The sequence below is a fragment of the Mobula birostris genome, chromosome 1, assembly GCF_030028105.1.
Source record: "Mobula birostris isolate sMobBir1 chromosome 1, sMobBir1.hap1, whole genome shotgun sequence".
Taxonomy (NCBI): Eukaryota; Metazoa; Chordata; class Chondrichthyes; order Myliobatiformes; family Myliobatidae; genus Mobula; species Mobula birostris.
In genome coordinates, this window is record NC_092370.1 from 221,032,696 (window position 1) to 221,050,660 (window position 17,965).

The 17,965-nt window shown below is 42.2% G+C and overlaps 1 protein-coding gene across 8 annotated transcripts in view; it reads right to left on the minus strand.

Annotated features, from left to right (window-relative positions):
- ttll5 (tubulin tyrosine ligase-like family, member 5) overlaps positions 1-17,965 on the minus strand; it is a 510,221-nt gene that overhangs the window by 122,154 nt on the left and 370,102 nt on the right. Inside the window, exon 31 of one of the 8 annotated variants that reach the window (XM_072271885.1) lies at positions 13,790-14,523. The exons of the other annotated variants lie outside the window; for them this stretch is intronic. Coding sequence (XP_072127986.1) covers positions 14,460-14,523 — 64 coding nt within the window. The 3' untranslated portion in view covers positions 13,790-14,459. Of the gene's footprint in view, positions 1-13,789; positions 14,524-17,965 lie in introns of those variants that run through there. 8 annotated transcript variants of the gene reach the window in all.

Genomic DNA, 17,965 nt, shown 5'->3' on the forward strand with positions numbered 1-17,965 from the left:
TGGCTAGCCACTCGATCTATGCCTCTTATCATCCTGTACACCTCTATCAAGTCTCCTCTCATCCCCCTTTGATCCAAAACACCCTAGCTCACTCAACCTATCTTTATAAGACATGCCTTTTAAGGTCTGGCAGCATCGTGGTAAATCTCCTTTGCACCCTCTCTAAAGCTTCCACATCTTTCCTATAATCAAGCATTCAGAGTTTTAAAGAGCAGCAACATTACCCAGTGGCTCTTGGACTCAATCCAACGACAAGTGAAACCAACACACCATATACCCTCTTAACAATTCTATCAACTTGCGTGGCAACTTTGAAAAATCTTTGGTCATGGACCCTAAGATCCCTCTGTTCCTCCACACTGCTAAGAATCTGCTATTCGCCATGTATTATTCTGCCTTCAAATTCACCTTCCAAATTGAATCCACACTTCTCTGGATTGAACGCCATCTGCCATTTCTTAGCCCACTCTGCATCGTCTCAATATCCCATTGTCATCTACAACAACCTTCTACACTATCGACAACTCCACCAACTTTGTGTCATCTGTAAATTAACTAACCTACCCATCCACTTCCTCATCCAAATCATTTATAGAAATCACAAAGAGCAGGGCTTGCAGTACACCACTGGTCACTGACTTCCACGCAGAATATGCTCCATCTACAACCATACTCTGGCCTTCTAAGGGCAAGTCAATTCTGTATTAACACAGTCAGGTTTCCCTGTATCCCATGCCTCCTAGCTTTCTGAATGAGCCTACCATGGGAAACCCTATCAAGTGCCTTACCATAATCCAAATACACCACATTCACTGCTCTACCTTCATCAACGTGCTCTGTTACATTCTCAGAGAATTTTAATCAGGATTGTGAGGCATGATCTGCCTCTCACAGAGCCATGCTGACTGTCCCTAATCAAAGTATGCTTCTGCAAATGCTCTAAGAATCATCCCTAATAATTTGTCACCACTGAAGTAAGACTCCCACATAGTATATTGTAGTCTGTTATAATGCATGTCTAGAAGCAATCGGTGACATAGTGAGCAGTCTGCGTGTGTTTTACTGGACACACACGGTATGTGCGTGTACAGTTGCACAATTGACACGCTGCATGTGCACCAACATGTATTGTAGTCTTGCCTTTGTGTCTATGTGTATTTGCATAGGTATCTGGGTGTGTGATAGTAGTACTAAAGCCAAGGTCTGTGTCTCGCCATACTGACAGATACCGGGAGGCACCAAATCCAAAATCAGAGAAACAACTATCCTCCAATTATTATTTCAGTAACGACTTTTCCAAAGTTAAAAGTCAAGTTGCTGTTTATGCCTGTGGTTTTTCCTGCACTGTTATAAGATAATAAACTTTGTTCACAGAAAAATAAATGTCAAGGCATATCAGATCGAAGTAAACCTGTGACCAACGCTGCAGGAATTTGCCTTCCTGAGCTCCCTGCTTCCATTAAAGATTGAAAGCACACCACAAAAATTTCAATTGCTCTACATCTGGAATGCAGAATGCCCGGTAGCCTCTGCTTCAAGGCTCCATGTATACACTGGCTACAGACTGGTAGCCCATTCTGGCGGAGGTGGAAACTGCCCAATGTTACTGATTAGTTTTAACAAAAGGTTGACAGTAGGAGTGAAAGGTTAGTAAAAGAAACAGTTGCTGGTTCAAAGCTAATTGTAGGAAGGCTGCTGGAATCTCTCATCAGGGACACAGTGATTGAGGTCTGGAACACAGTTAACCAGGCAGCACACAAGTGTTTGCTAATGGGTGGTCGCTTAGGTGCTTGAGCTGATTTATTTTTAAGCAGAATGCTAATGTGGCAGGAGCAGGAGTCTCAATTGAAGATGTCTATATGGACTTTCAGAGCTACTCACTCTAGTTCCACACAAAGGGGTATTAGCAACAATGGCAACAACAAAACAATTACACCATCTTAAATTCCCACCCTCAGACAGCTAATCTGATTGACTGTTCTAGTTAGTCCTCCCCAACCACCTCTGTCTATTATCCCCAATACAGCACTGAAAACATATTAAACCATACTGTAAATACATGATGGTATTTTTGTATTATGCACATTTTATTCCATAGCTGCAATTTAATCTCTAAATCTTTATTCTTTACAATTGTTGAATACTGTTGTTTTTGTCTGCATGTCACACTCTGACCAACATACCAAGCTAATTCCTAATTAATGTACATGTATATGGTGAAAAACTATGATCGTTGATCCTCAATGGGAAAACAGGGAGTTTTGGGAGGTCTTACTGTCTGGCCTGATAATTGTTAGAGTCAGGGGACACTGCAGATTCACTAGAATAACTGAGGAATTTTACAATTAAGTTATAAAGGCAGATTACACAACAATAGTTTACACTTCTTTGAAATGATCTAATTAAGATTTTTAAAACAATATAAAGATTTGAAAGGCATGTTGAAAGGTACAGAGAGAGAAACACTATCAACTGACAGGAAAAAAGGCCAATGGTGACATGTTGTCAGTAGAAATCTGAATCCAAGGACTGAAGAGATGGAAAGAGAATAAGGTGCTTGACTCCTCTGCCATCCAGTGCCATTCTACTTTCCTGACGAGTCTCCTGTTCCTCTTACACCATAAGACATTGGAGCAGAATTATGCCATTCAGCCCATTGAGTCAGCTCCGGCATTTGATCATGGCCGAACCATTTTCCTCTCAACCCCATTCTCCTGCCTTCTTCCCATAACCTTTCACACCCTGAAATTAAAAATCTATCAACTTCCACTTTAAATACATTCGATGACCTGGCCTCCACAGCTGCCAGTGGCAACAAATTCCACAGATTCACCACTCTGGCTAAAGAAATTCCTCCTCATCTCTGTTCTAAATGTATGTCCCTCTATTCTGAGATTCTACCCTCTGGCCCTAGACTCCTCCACGAAAGGAAACATCCTCTCCACATCCACTTTATCTGGGCCTTTCAACATTCGATAGGTTTCAATGAGATTCCATCTCATTCTTCTAAATTCCAATGAATACAGGTCCAGTGCCATCAAACTCTTCTCATATGATAAGCCTTTCATGAACCTCCTTTGAATCCTCTCCAATGTCAGCACATACTTTCATAGATAAAGGGTGCAAAACTGCTCACAATATTCCAAATGAAGCCTCCCCAATGTCTTATAAAGCCTCAGCATTACAGCTTTGTTTTTGTATTCTTGTCCTCTTGAAATGAATGCTAAGAGTACATTTGCTTTCCTCACCATTGGCTCAACCTGGAATCGAGCATCAGGAATCCCAAACCCTTTAGCATCTTAGATTTTTGAATTTTCTCCTTGTTTAGAAAAGAGTCCAAGCTTTTATTCCTTCTAAACTGAAAAACTTTTGGTATCCTCTTTGATAGTGTTGGCTAACTTACCTTCGCATTTCATCTTTTTCCTCCTTATGGCTTTTTACTTGCTTTCTGTCAGTTTTTAAAACGTTCCCAATTCTCTAACTTCCCACTAATTTTTGCTCTATTAAATGCCCTCTCTTTGGCTTTTATGTTGGCTTTGATTTCCCTTGTCAGCCATGGTTGTGGCATTCTTCCTTAAGAATATCTCTTCTTCTTTGGGATGTATCTATCCTGTGCCTTCTAAATTGCTCCCAGAAACTCCAATCATTGCTGCTCTGCTGTCATTCCTGATAGTGTCCCTTTCCAATCAACTTTGGCCAGCTTCTGTAATTCCCTTTACTCCACTGTAATATTGATACATCTGACTTTAGCTTCTCCCTCTCAAAGTGCATAGTGAATTCTATCATATTATGATCACTGGGCCCTAAGAGATCCTTTACCTTAAGCTCCCTAATCAAATCTAGTTCATTACACAACAACCAATCCAGAATAGCTGATCCTGTCGTGGGCTCAACCACAAGCTGCTCTAAAAAACCATTTCATAGGCATTCTACAAACTCCCTCTCTTGGAATCCAAAATCAGCACCGGCCTGAATTTCCCAATCTACCTGCATAGTGAAATCCCCCAAGATTATCAGAACATTGCCCTTTTCACATTTTCTGTCTCCCATTATAATTTGTAGCCCACATCCTGGCTACTGTTTGGTGCTGTCTCTATATAACTCCCATCAGGGTCTTTGTACCCTTACAGTTCCTTAACTCTACCCACAAGGATTCTACACCTTCTGATCCCATGTCACCTCTTTCTAAGGATTTGATTTCATTTATTACCAACAGAGCAATGCCACCCCCTTCTATCCTTCTGATACAATGTACATCCTTGGATGTTTAGCTCCCAACTATAATCTTTTTTAGCTATGACTCAGTGATGCCCACAACGTCATACCTGTCAATCTCTAACTGTGCTATAAGATCATCTACCTTCCGTTCCAAAATCTATCACACAGTCTTGAGTTTGCTTAGTAATGGAACACCGATGGCCCTGAATCCCAAACATTCACAATCTTCATGCAAAGCAGAGTCATAGAGTTGTACAAGCTCTTTGTCCCACATCATCCACGCTTACTGTAATGTCTATCAACACCAATCCCATCTGCCCTTGTCCTTCTACTCTTTTTCTATCCAAGTACCGACCAAATGATTGTAAAACATAGTAATTGCATATGCCACCACCATCAGTTCATTTCTTTTCCCAATGTACATCACCAATAGTAAGGATGTGCAAACAGGCATTTGGAAAATCATAATGGGATTACACAATCTCTCCAAGGTTTCATTAGAGGAAAATCTAATCATGTTTGTTGAGGATTGAACTAGCAGGGCAGAACTACTGGACGCCATTCACCTCGTCTTAAAAAAAGCATTTGATAAGTAGCACTCAAAAGGTTGTTAGAATAAAATAGATGATTGGGTTGATGTAAAAAATTAGAATAATGTCTGTTTCAAGAAGGAGGAAATGCAGGAAACATTAGAGCACACTAGGTTCACTAGAAAGATCCTGGGAATGAAAGAGTCAAGGAATGAGGAGCATTTGATGACTCTGAGCCTGCATTCACTGGTTTAGATGAATGAGGGAGAATCTCGTTGAAACCTATCAAACACTGAAAGGCCTAAAAAGATTGGATTCAGAGAGGACCAGAAGGCACAGCCTCAGAATACAAGGACATCCCTTTAGAACAGAGATGAAAAGGAATTTCTTTAGCCAAAGGGTGGCAAATTTATGGAATTCATTGTCACAAACAGCTGTGGAGGCCAAGCAGAGGTTAATAGGTTTTTGATTAGTAAGGATATCAAAGTTTATGTGTAGAAGGCAGGAGAATGGGGATGAGAGGGATGATAAAACAGCTATGGCAGAACAGACTCAAAGGGCTGAATGGCCAAATTCTCCTCCATATGTCAAACTAGGGTGGAAAATTCTGTAGGATCTGACAGCATCTATCCCAGGACACTAATGGAATAAATTGCTGGGATATTGACACAGATTTTTGCATCATTAGCCACAGGGAGAAGGACCAGTGGACTAGAGGATAACTCATGTGGACAATAGGGATAAACTTAGAAAGTACAGGATATTTATGCTATAATCAAGCTGGAAACAATGACTTTGTTTCCTTCTTCTTATGTTGCCTGATATAAAGTCAGAGACAGAAGGTACCATTGTGCAGAAACAGGCCCATCGGCCTATCTAGTCTATGCTGAACAGTTATACAGCCTGCTGAAAATTGGCAGCAAGTTTTTGTTTTATCTTATCCTTTCTCCTCTTTGTCTCTAAGCAGAGCTACATTTCAGTCTTTTGCACTGCTTCTCTTTTATACAGTTGTAGAAACTCTTGCAATTTTTAAAATTACCTTGTAATTTATCTCACAGTCTATGTCTTTGTTCTATCAATCTTTCAGAAATCAATCACTCTGTGTTAAACCCCTCCTTCAGGCACACTATTCTTAGCAACATTCTTTTGCTCCAATAATAACTCTAATTTCCATAGTTAGACCCGGATGGATCACTTTTCCCTGAGAGATTTTATTTCTCAATGGAATGTCCATTCATTGACACTGAGGAAAATTACTTTGAACGTCTGCCGCTGTTTATCTACTGGCAAGTTTTTCAATCCAATTTCTCAATGTACCTTAGCCAACACACCCTTTTGCCACTGGCTTTAAGTTCTAAAACTCAAATTCACAAGAAATTCAATGATAGTCACTTTTATTAAGAAGATCCCTCGTACAAGTTTACGAATGAACCCCGTCTCATTATTGTAGTCATGCTCTAACTGGCCTCTGTCCCTGTTGATATCAGCATTGCTGCAGGAATCGATCATGAGAGCACGTCCAGAACTCATTCTCCGACATACTTCCACTGGGGGATTTATCTGGCCTAAGACAACAGAGTACGGTGCTGGTGCGGCGATTAAATTCCCAGATTTGTAACCTAGAGACTCGGCTAACCATTCAGAGACAGAAGCTTGCAATGTGCCATGCCAGCTGTGAAATTTAAAGCAAGTTAATAATGTGGAATTTGTACAGCTGGTTTTAGTAAAGATGACCATAACAACCACAAGATAGTTTTGATTAATTATTGTATCTAAAGCACAGGAATGGGCCCATTCACCCCACCTCGTTCATGCTGACCGCCATGCCTGTCTATGCTAATCCTCTTTGCCCCCTTCCTAATTAAGCACTTGTCCAAATGCCTTTTACACATTCTAGTTGTATCTGCCTCTGCAGTGATTAGTTCATTGCAGATGCCTACCACCCTCTCTATGAAAAACTTTGATAGAACCATAGAGCACTACAGCACAGAAAAAGGTCCTTCAGTCCATCTAATCTGTGCTAGCCTGGACTTTTGCCTAGTTTCATCTACCTGCACCTTGTCTACAACTCTCCATAACCCTCCCTTCCATACACCTATCCATCACAAATACCATCTACAAATTTGCTGACGATACAACCATTGTTGGTAGGATCTCAGGTGGTGACGAGAGGGCGTACAGGAGTGAGATATGCCAACTAGTGGAATGGTGCTGCAGCAACAACCTGGCACTCAACGTCAGTAAGACGAAAGAGCTGATTTTGGGTTCCAGGAAGGGTAAGACGAAGGAGCATATACCAGTCCTCATAGAGGGATCAGAAGTGGAGAGAGTGAGCAGCTTCAAGTTCCTCAGTGTCAATGTCTCTGAGGATCAAACCTGGTTCCAACATATCGATGTAGTTATAAAGAAGGCAAGACAGCGGCTATACTTTATTCGGAGATTGAAGAGATTTGGCATGTCAACAAATACACTCAAAAACTTCTATAGTTATACCGTGGAGAGCATTCTGACAGGCTGTATCACTGTCTGGTATGGAGGGGCTACTGTACAGGACCAAAAGAAGCTGTAGAAGGTTGTAAATCTAGTCAGCTCCATCTTGGGCACTAGCCTACAAAGTACCCAGGACATCTTTAGGGAGTGATGTCTCAGAAAGGCAGTGTCCATTATTAAGGACCTCCAGCACCCAGGGCATGCCCTTTTCTCACTGTTACCATCAGGTAGGAGATACAGAAGCCTGAAGGCACACACTCAGTGATTCAGGATCAGCTTCTTCCCCTCTGCCATCGAATTCCTAAATGGACATTGAAGCTTTGGACACCACCTCACTTTCTTTAATATACAGTATTTCTGTTTTTGCACATATTTTTAAAAATCTATTCAATATACATAATTGATTTACTTGTTTATTTATTATTATATTTTATTTTATTTTTTTCTCTCTGCTAGATTATGTATTGCATTGAACTGCTGCTGCTAAGTTAACAAAATTCACGTCACATGCCGGTGATAATAAACCTGATACTGATTCTGATTTCTCTTAAATGTTGCAAACAATCACATATCCATCACTTCTGCTGGCAGCTCATTCCACAGTCTCACTACCCTCTGTGAAGAAGCTCCCCCTCAGATTCCCCTTAAATATTCCACCTTTCACCCTTAACCTTTGACTTCTAGTTCTAATTTCATCCTACTTCAGTGGATGCAGCTTAATGTGAAAAAGACTAAGGAGCTGGTGGTAGACCTGAGGAGAGCTAAGGCACCGGTGACGCCTGTTTCCATCCAGGGGTGTCAGTGTGGACATGGTGGAGGATTACAAATACCTGGGGATACAAAAATTGACAATAAACTGGACTGGTCAAAGAACACTGAGGCTGTCTACAAGAAGGGTCAGATCCGTGTCTATTTCCTGAGGAGACTGAGGTCATTTAACATCTGTCGGATGATGCTGAGGATGTTCTACGAGTCTGTGGTGGCTAGTGCTATCATGTTTGCTGTTGTATGCTGGGGCAGCAGGCTGAGGGTAGCAGACACCAACAGAATCAACAAACTCATTCGTAAGGCCAGTGATGTTGTGGGGATGGAACTGGACTCTCTCACGGTGGTGTCTGAAAAGAGGATGCTGTCCAAGTTGCATGCCATCTTGGACAATGTCTCCCATCCACTACATAATGTACTGGTTGGGCACAGCAGTACATTCAGCCAGAGACTCATTCCACTGAGATGCAACACTCAGCGTCATAGGAAGTCATTCCTGCCTGTGACCATCAAACTTTACAACTCCTCCCTTGGAGGGTCAAACACCCTGAGCCAATAGGCTGGTCCTGGACTTATTTCTATCTGGCATAAATTACATATTATTATTTAATTATTTATGGCTTTATATTGCTATATTTATACTCTGTTCTTGGTTGGTGCAACTGTAACGAAACCCAATTTCCCTCGGGATCAATAAAGTATGACTATGACTATGGATAAAGCCTGCTTTACCCTATCTATAACAGCTATTTTGAATTTCGAACAAATACTCATTCTCAGCTCCCTGAATCAGGAAAGTCCTCAACACACTGCACCAGAAATGAGTTGGGGATTGTTGGAAGGAAAACCTCTGCTTACAGCTGCCCGCAAGACTCACAAGACTAATTAACACCAGCTTTGCTGTTACCAAGAAACACGTTCTTCACCATAATCATTTCTCTGCTCACTACCAAGTTTATAGCTCCCAAGACTAAAGAGCTGGACACAACTCACATAGCGTCAGAACTGAGTGAGCTGTCAAAAGTTCTATTTGTAATCTCCTTCCCCCCTTCCCAAAAGGCACTGACTTCTGATTTCATATCAGCACTAACTCCACCAACATCCACTTCTGTAGTCACCCCATGGTGCTGAAAACCATGCAAGAGGGCTGAGGGAGCTTGCAGAGACAAACAGGTGATGAGAGGGTCAAGGAGTATAATGTGGAAAATTGTGAGGTTATTCACTTTGGAAAAACAGAATGAAAGTATGAATTATTACCAAAATTGAACAAGGCTGCAAAATATTCTTGTACAAAGTCTCGAAGCAACTTCACATGACACTGCCCATGATCGTAAGGAACTGCAGAGAGTAGTGGATACACCTCCGCACATCATGGAAACTACTTTCCCCTCCAGGGACTCTGTCTAAACTTCTTGCTGCCTCAGTAAAGCAGTTAGCATAATCATAAACCCCACCCACACCACACATTCTCTTTTCTCTCCTTTCCCCTCTGCCATTTCACTGAAAATACAAAAGCCTGAAAACTCGTACCACCAGGTTCAAGTACAGCTTCTATCCTGCTGTTATAAAACTATTGAACGATCACTTCATATAAGAGTCCTTGAAAGTGAGTCTGTAGGGGTCGTATAATCAGTTCAGAGTACTGGTGATTAAAGTTATCCACACTGGTTCAGGATTCACTGTATCAATGCCCTTCATGATTTTATGAAGACTAAGTACCAAATGCTAAAGTTCTTTCTTGTACTGGCTTCTTAAGCGTGTATACTCTGCTCAGGTAGTGTAGCACATGTACTGTCAGCACATGGAGGATGGCTGCATCCCAAAAGACATCCTCTACGATGAGCTGGCTTCAGGGAAGAGTACCACTGGCTGCCTGCAACTGCGCTACAAGGATGTCTGCAAGCGGGACATGAGGCGCTGGACATCAACATTGAGTCCTGGGAGGAACCTGCACTGGATGGAGAAGCACCCTGAAACAATACCTTAAGTCAGTTGAGGAAAACGTCCTGAGTGTGGCAGAAGACAAACAGGCCCATAGAAAGGGATGCTACAGCTCCAGAAGAGCTGAGACCACTTATAAATGCGACCCCTACAACAGAGACTGGCACTCTGGTTTCGTCAGCCACATAGAACAAAGATAGCTTGGGCGCAACATCTATAGTCGGCCTCGACCAGTGGAGGGTGACAACACCACACAATGGCTAAAGAAATTCCTCCTCCAAGTAAACAACCTTCACTGACCCACGTCTGTCTATCCTGCCTATTATTTCCTCAAAGAATTTCAACAGATTTGTCAGGCAGGCAAGGTTTCCCCTTAAGGAAACCATGCTGATTTTGGCCAATGTTTTCAAGTGCCTCCAAGTACCCTGAAACTCCATCCTTAACAATGTATTCCAACATCTTCCCAACCACTGAACTCAGGCTAACCAGCCTAAAATTTCCTTTCTTTTGACCCCCTTCCTCCTTAAAGAGAGGAGACACATTTTTAATTTCCCAGTCCTCCATAACTATTCCAGAATCTAATGATTCTTGAATGATCGCTACTAATGCTTCCACAATCTCTTCAGTTACCTCTTTCGGAACCCGGAGATGCAGTCCATCTGGTCTAGGTACTTAATTACCTTCAGACCTTTGAACTTCCCAAACATCTTCTCCATAGTAATAGCAACTATACTCACGTCTGTGCCCTGATACTCTTGATTCTCTCACTATAACTCAGTCTCTTAAGTCTGGCAAACTAAACTAGATTCAAAGTGCATTTATTATCAAAGAATGTATAAGTTATACAACCTGAAATTCAGAGTCCTGCCGAAGGGTCTTGGCCCAAAATGTCGACTGTACTCTTTTCCATAGATACTCCCTGGCCTGCGGAGTTCCTCCAGCATTTTGTGTGTGGAACTTGAAACTTGTTTGCTTACAGGCAGTAGCAGAGCAAGGAACCCGAAAAAAAACATTTAAAATATAAAAAGACCAAGCCCCTGTGCCCACAGATAAAGAGAAAAAAATTACAAAACAAATCATGCAAACAATAGAAGTGAGAACAAGAAGAGCATTCCGAACCACATTGATCCAGATCCCTGGAGCAGCCCAGGGTAGGCCCAAAGCCTCGGTATTCAGTTCATCATGTTAGCGGGGCAAATTGCTGCAGTGTTCGCAGACATGAAGCACAGCAGCCAGGGCAGTCTCACAACCTTAGCATCATGAAGAGAGGAGCCCCCAGGCTATCTGGGCCGGTGTTTAAATTGACCAAACCTCACACTTGGACCCAGTCCTGCTGCGGTGAATCAGTCTGGGCCTAGATTTCACTGCCGGAGAAGCTGTTCTCGACCTGTCCAAATCGACTTGGTGCTCAGAGCAATCCAACCGCACCCAGCACCCTCCATTCCAGTCTATCTGGGCCAGCATTTAGATTGTTCAAACAGTGTATTGTACCTCGCAACACACATAAAAGTTGCTGGGGAACGCAACAGGCCAGGCAGCATCTCTAGGAAGAGGTACAGTCAACGTTTCGGGCTGAGACCCTTTGTCAGGACTAACTGAAAGAAAAGCTAGTAAGAGATTTGAAAGTGGGAGGGGGAGAGGGAGATCCAAAATGAAGACAAGAGGGGGAGGGATGCAGCCAAGAGCTGGACAGTTGATTGGCAAAAGGGACACGAACGGATCATAGGACGGAAGGCCTGGGGAGAAAGAAAGGGGGGGGGAAGCCCAGAGGCAAGGAGTATAGTGAGAGGGTGAGAGGGACAGAGAGAGAAAAAGAATACACACACACACACACACACACACACACACACACACACACACACACACACACACATATATATAATAACAGATGGGGTACGAGGGGGAGATGGGCATTAACGGAAGTTAGAGAAGTCAATTCACCACTTCCTCACTAGGCCTGGGAGGGAAACTGCTTTGCCTGTGACCACTAGAAATTGTAGAGAGTTATGGAGAGTTATGTTATGTGCTCAGCACATCACATAAATTACCTCCCCTCCATGAATTCTGCCGATACTTCTCACTGCCTCAGTAAAGAAGCCAACATAATCAAAGACCCCTCCCACCAAACAGGCAGAAGGCACAAAAGTCTGAAAGCACGTACCACCAGGCTGAAGGACAGTTTCTACCCTGCAGTTATCAGTCTCTTCAACAGGCATCAATACAATAAGATGGACTCTTGACCTCACAATCTACCCAGTTAAGATCTTGCATTTTATTATTTACCTGTGCTGCACTTTTTCAGTAGCTTTTAAACTTTATTCTGCAATGTTATTGTTTTACATTCTATCACAATGTGGGTGTAATGATTTGATCTGTATAAACAGTACGCAAGACAAGCCTTTCACTGTACTTTTGTACATATGACAATAATAAACCAATACCAGTACCTTTAAATCTTTCCTCTCTCACCTTAAACCTCTCATACTGGAAAAAACTCTCTTATAAGAGAGTTTAAGACTCTCTTATAAGAGAGTTTAAGACTCTCTTATATTGGAAAAATACTGTAATTTTTTACCCTATCTATGAACTCCAAACTTTATAAGCCTCTGTAAGTACATCCCTTGGTCTCCTCTGCTCCAGAGAAAACAGTCCCAGTTTATTCAGTATCTCTTTATAACTAAAGCCCTCCAGACGAGACAATAATTCTATGAATGATTTCCCCATCCTCTCCAGGTTAATGCCATCCTTCCTGTAGCTGTGCAACCAGAACTGCACACACCACACCAAGTGCAATCACACCAATGATTTCCACATGATGCCCCAACTCCTATACTCAATGCCTTGGCTGATGAAGCCAAGGATGATGTAGCCTTCCTCAACATCTCGTCTCCCTGTGTTACCACTTTCAAGGAACAATGTACCTGTACCCCAAGTCCCGGATCAATAACAATTATCACAGCCTTGCCATTCACTGTATATGACCTGGTCAGTCTTAACTTCCCAAAGTGAATTGCTCTGCACTTGTTGAAGATAAATTTCATCTCTTATTACCTTCTCCACTTTCCAAGTTGATCCTTTTATAACCTTAGACAACCTTCTTCCCTGTCCACTATACCATCAATTTTGGTTTTAGACTCATAGAATCACACAGCACATAAAAAGGTCTTTCAGCCCAATTCATCCATGCTAACTGTGTTGCCCAGCGAGCTAGCTACCTCAACCTCTCTTATCCATGTACTTCTCTAGGTGGGTTTTTAAATGTGGCTAATGTGCCCACCTCAACCACAATTCTGGGCAACTCATTCCAAATATGCACCACCTGTTAAATCAAAATCAGAATCAGGTTTAATATCTCTGACATATGTTGTGATCTTTGTTTTTTAATTTTGCGGCTGCAGTAGAGTGCAATACATTAAGAAACTAAATTACAAGAGAGAGAAGGGGGAGAGAGAGGGGAGAGAGAGAGAGAGTGGGGGAGAGAGAGGGGCAGAGAGAGGGGGAAAGGGGGGGAGAGAGAGAGGAAGAGAAAGGAGAGCGCGAGAGAGAAGGGGGGGAGAGGGAAAGGGGGAGAGGAAGGGGAGAGGGAGAGAGAAAAATAGAAAATATTTGAGAATGCCACCTTCTTAAGGAAAATACCCCTGAACAGTCCTGCCAGCAATTGGCACAGGTTTTCAATGCCCTATCAAGTACACCACCAGGGCCTGACGACCTGTGAGGGTTCACTCTCTTGAAAAGTGTTTTGAGGTCAGCATCTGAGTCAGTGAAGACAGGGTCACCAGATGCTGCAAGGATTTGCAAAGGTGCAGCTTTATTCTCCCTTTCAAAGTGTACATAAAAGACATCGAGCTCATCTGGAAGTGAAGTTTTACAACCATTCATGATAAAGAATCTAGTGCTTTCCTGGCGTATATGACAAATAAACTCTTCTCGGGCTTCCAAACATGTAAACTTCCAAACATCCAACTTGTAAGCAAGGTGGGAAAGCAGAAACCTGATTGGGCAAGGACTAACCAATCGGGAGGGACGGTCGACAGGGGTTTCAATACCACTGGACTAGACCTGCCCAGGCATCATTCCTGATAAAGATGGCAGAGTTTGTCATTGAAATGTCAGTTATAATTGATACCTGTACCCAGCTGGAAACCTGAGAAGAGTTTATTAACAATTTATGATGTTAGGTTTCACCTGCAGACCTTGCCTGAGCTGATATGCATCCAATTACATCTATAAATTCAATTGGAATTATAATTTCAACTGTGGCGTATTCATTCAGATCTGAAGAAGAATCCTTGAATATTGTCCAGTCCACTGATTCAAAGCAGCCTTGTAAGTGTTCCTTCACCTCAATTGACCATGGTATTCACCGCTGGTGCTGTAGACTACAGTCTCCACCTGTTCGCCCAGAGTAGAAGTATAGCCATGCGATTGGTCTTGCCAAAGTACAGGTGTGGGATAGCATAGTAAGCATTTTTGATGGTGGTCTAACAGTGGTCAAATGTGTTGGCTCCTCCAATTTCACAGGTGATATGTTGATGGTAGTTGGTCAGAGACTTCTTCAAGCTGCCCTGGTTGAAATCCCCTGAAATGATTGGGAAAGCATCAGGGTATGCTGTTTGTGGTTAGTGATCATGGTGCTTAGATCCTCTAGTGCCTGCCTAACATTGGCCAGCTGCGGAAAGTACACCACTACCAGGATGATGGCGGTAAACTCATTCGGCAGATAAAATGGTCATCACTTGGCTGCTAGATGATCCAGCTCAGGTCAGCAGGACTGAGACAGAACTGCTTGTCTGTGCACCAAGTTAAGTTAATCATGAAGCAAATGCTGCTGGCTCTACCTTTAAGAGAATCTGCTGTCTTGTCCAATATATATCTAGAAGGCTGGAGGTGAGCCATGTTAATGTGAAGAAGCTGTCCCCAATGTGCCTTTTAAATCTGATCTTAATCATTTGCCCTCTTGTTTTTAGCACTCCCTCCCAGAGAAAACGATTAAATGCTTGCACCCTGTCTATGCCTCACATGGTGTTATATATCTTCATCAGGTTATCCATTAATCTCCTACATTCCAAGGAATAAAGTCCTAATCTATGCAACCTCTCCTAATTCAGACTCTCAAGTCCAGGCATCACCCTAGTAAATCTTCTCCACACTCTTTCTAGTTTAATAACAGCTCTACAAAAACAGGGTGATCAAACTGTAGTACACAATTCTCCATGTGTGGTCTCACCAACATCTGCTGGAACTGCAGTATAACAACCCAACTCCTATACTCAATGCTCTGACTGATGAAGGCCAGCGTGCCAAACACTATTTCACCATCCTGTCAACCTGTGATGCCACTTTAAGTGAACACAGTACTTGTAGTCCAAGGCCTTTCTGTCCCATAACTCTCCCCAGGACCCTACCATTCACAGTATAAATTCAATCTTGGTTTGATCTCCTAGAACGCAATAATCATCACATCATGGTGCACAGGCAGATTTGATTTTTATGATTCCTCAGTCAAAAAGACCATAAGACATTGAAGCAGAATTAGGCTATTTGGCCTATTAAGCCTGCTTTGCCATTCCATCATGGCTGATTTATTTTTCCTCTCAACTCCATACTCCTGCCTTCTCCTCGTAATCTTTGACACTCTTACTAATCAAGAAAATATCAACTTCCACTTTAAATATACCCAATGACTTGGCCCTCACAGCCTTCTGTGGCAATAAATTCTACAGATTCACCATTCTCTAGCTAAAGAAATTCCTCCTCATCTCTGTTGTAAATGGTCGTCCTACTACTCAGAGGCTGTGCCCTTTGATTCTAGGTTTTCCCACTATAGGAAACACCCTCACCATATCCGCTCTATCCAGGCCTTTCAATATTCAATAGATTTCAATGAGATTCCCCTTATTCTAAACTCCAGCCCAGAACCATCAAATGCTCCTCACTTATTAACCTTTTCATTCCTGGGTAATTCTTGTCGACCTCCATTGGACCCTCTCCAATGCCAGCATATCCTTTCTTAGAGAAGGGGGACGAAAATGCTCACAATACTCCAAGTGCTGTCTCACAAATGCCTTATGAAGCCTCAGCATTACACCTTGGTTTTCACTTTCTTGTCCCCAATCTACTTCAGAAACATTTTCCTTCTATGTAGTGAATCTCAGTCAGTTATGTAATGTGTGTGTGAACCCTCTAAAGGCAGTGGTACTGAGGAAGCTGTGACTCAGGTGCCTTGTTGGCGAATTGTTACTCGCTCTCACAACAACACAGCAGAAAATTATTGGCAAATTACCCTTGGACAGCTACCATTCTCTTTCTAGATACATGTATTAACTATTTGACTGGATTCATGCAACAGGTCTTGGTACACCTTCCAGCAGTCCTTTCCACTGAAATGCATCTTTGCAACCTGTGCACATTCTTCTATGGCCAAATCTCTATCTCTGTGATCTCTTCCAGTTCTAGCCTCCTTTGAGATCTCTGACTTCCTCTGATTTTGGCTTCCTGCCCATCACTGATTTTGATCATTTCACTACTGGCAGCTGTACCTCTGATTTCCACAGAGCTGAGCTCAGGCATTCCCTCCTCTACCTCACAGCCTCTCTTGCCTCCTTTTAGATTCTCTGCAAAAACTGTCTCCACCCCCTACCTTCTTATTCTGCCTTCTTTTCCCTTCCTTTCCAGTCCTGATGAGGGGCCTCAGCCTGAAATATTGACCCCTTATTCCTCTCTATAGATGCTGTCTGACCTGCTGAGTTCCTCCAGCATTTTGTGTGTGCTGTTCTGTAAAACCTCTTTAGGCTTTGGTGACCTATATCTTTTGCTGAGTTTTGCTATCATGTTTCATTTGACAACATTCCCGTAAGGCACTTTGGAATAGTTTACTGTTATAAATATGCTGGAAAAATGCAAGCTGCTGTTGTATGTGGTCATTCTGAAGGACGTGCCCAGGTTAGTGCAGGAACAGGACCAGGACCAGTACAGCACAGGAATAGGCCCTTTGGCCCAGCATGTTATGCCAAACCAATTCAAAGTTATTATTAAAAAACCATACCCATTACCAAATGCTACTTTGTAGGCATTTACATGGAAAAATACAATAGAATTTTATGAAAAATTATACATGTAGAGACTAACAAACACTAATGTGCAAAATAAGACTAACTGTGCAAACAAAAATAATACTGAGAATATAAGTCATAAAGAGTTCTTGAAATTGAGCTTGTAGATCATAGAATTAATTAAACTAATACTGAACACAGAAACCTACTCTCATCCAGACAGGGGAACAAAGATTTCATGTCATTAATATAAAGATTAGGAAGGAGCTGAGGAATGAATCTTCATCTACAGAGTGGTGGAGGTGGAAAGCCTCACTGTACTTATGAAGTATGAGCAAGTGATACATCCAACAAGACTCCAGATCATGAGGAACCTGGGCTCAGGTTAAACAATTATCTTTTGTTCTTCAACACTGAGAAGTTCTGTGATTCTGTCTCTACACTCCACACTTATGTCAATGCAGCTGCAGATAAATTAGGTAGAGACTAGCTGTTGATAAATTAGTGGGGAGGAACAAAAGGAGCAGCATAACAGATGGTCCCAGGAGAAACTCTCCACAGACCCTGGGTTGAAGCAGGCCAGTGAACCAGCAGAGGCAGTCGTCAGTCAGCAAAGGAATGCATGAACCAGAAAGAGAACCATTTAGTTCTTTGGACTTCTGCCATTCGATGATCCACAGCTGTCCCCTGCCTTTTCCCACATCCCCACAGAACAAAGGTTACCCATCCCAAACTTAAAATCAACAATTGACACTGGATTTATTGCCATTAATCCCAAACTGCAGCAATCTTTTTGCATACAGTGCCTTGTAAAAGTATTCAGCCCCTAACCCAGGGATTTTGATCAATTTGTGAATCTCATTTTCTTTTTCCACAGTACAGCCCAAAAAACAAGGAAAACTGAAAAGTGTGAAAAACTAAAAATTCAAAAATTGAAATGTCAGCAGTTCAAAAGTATTCATCTTCTTT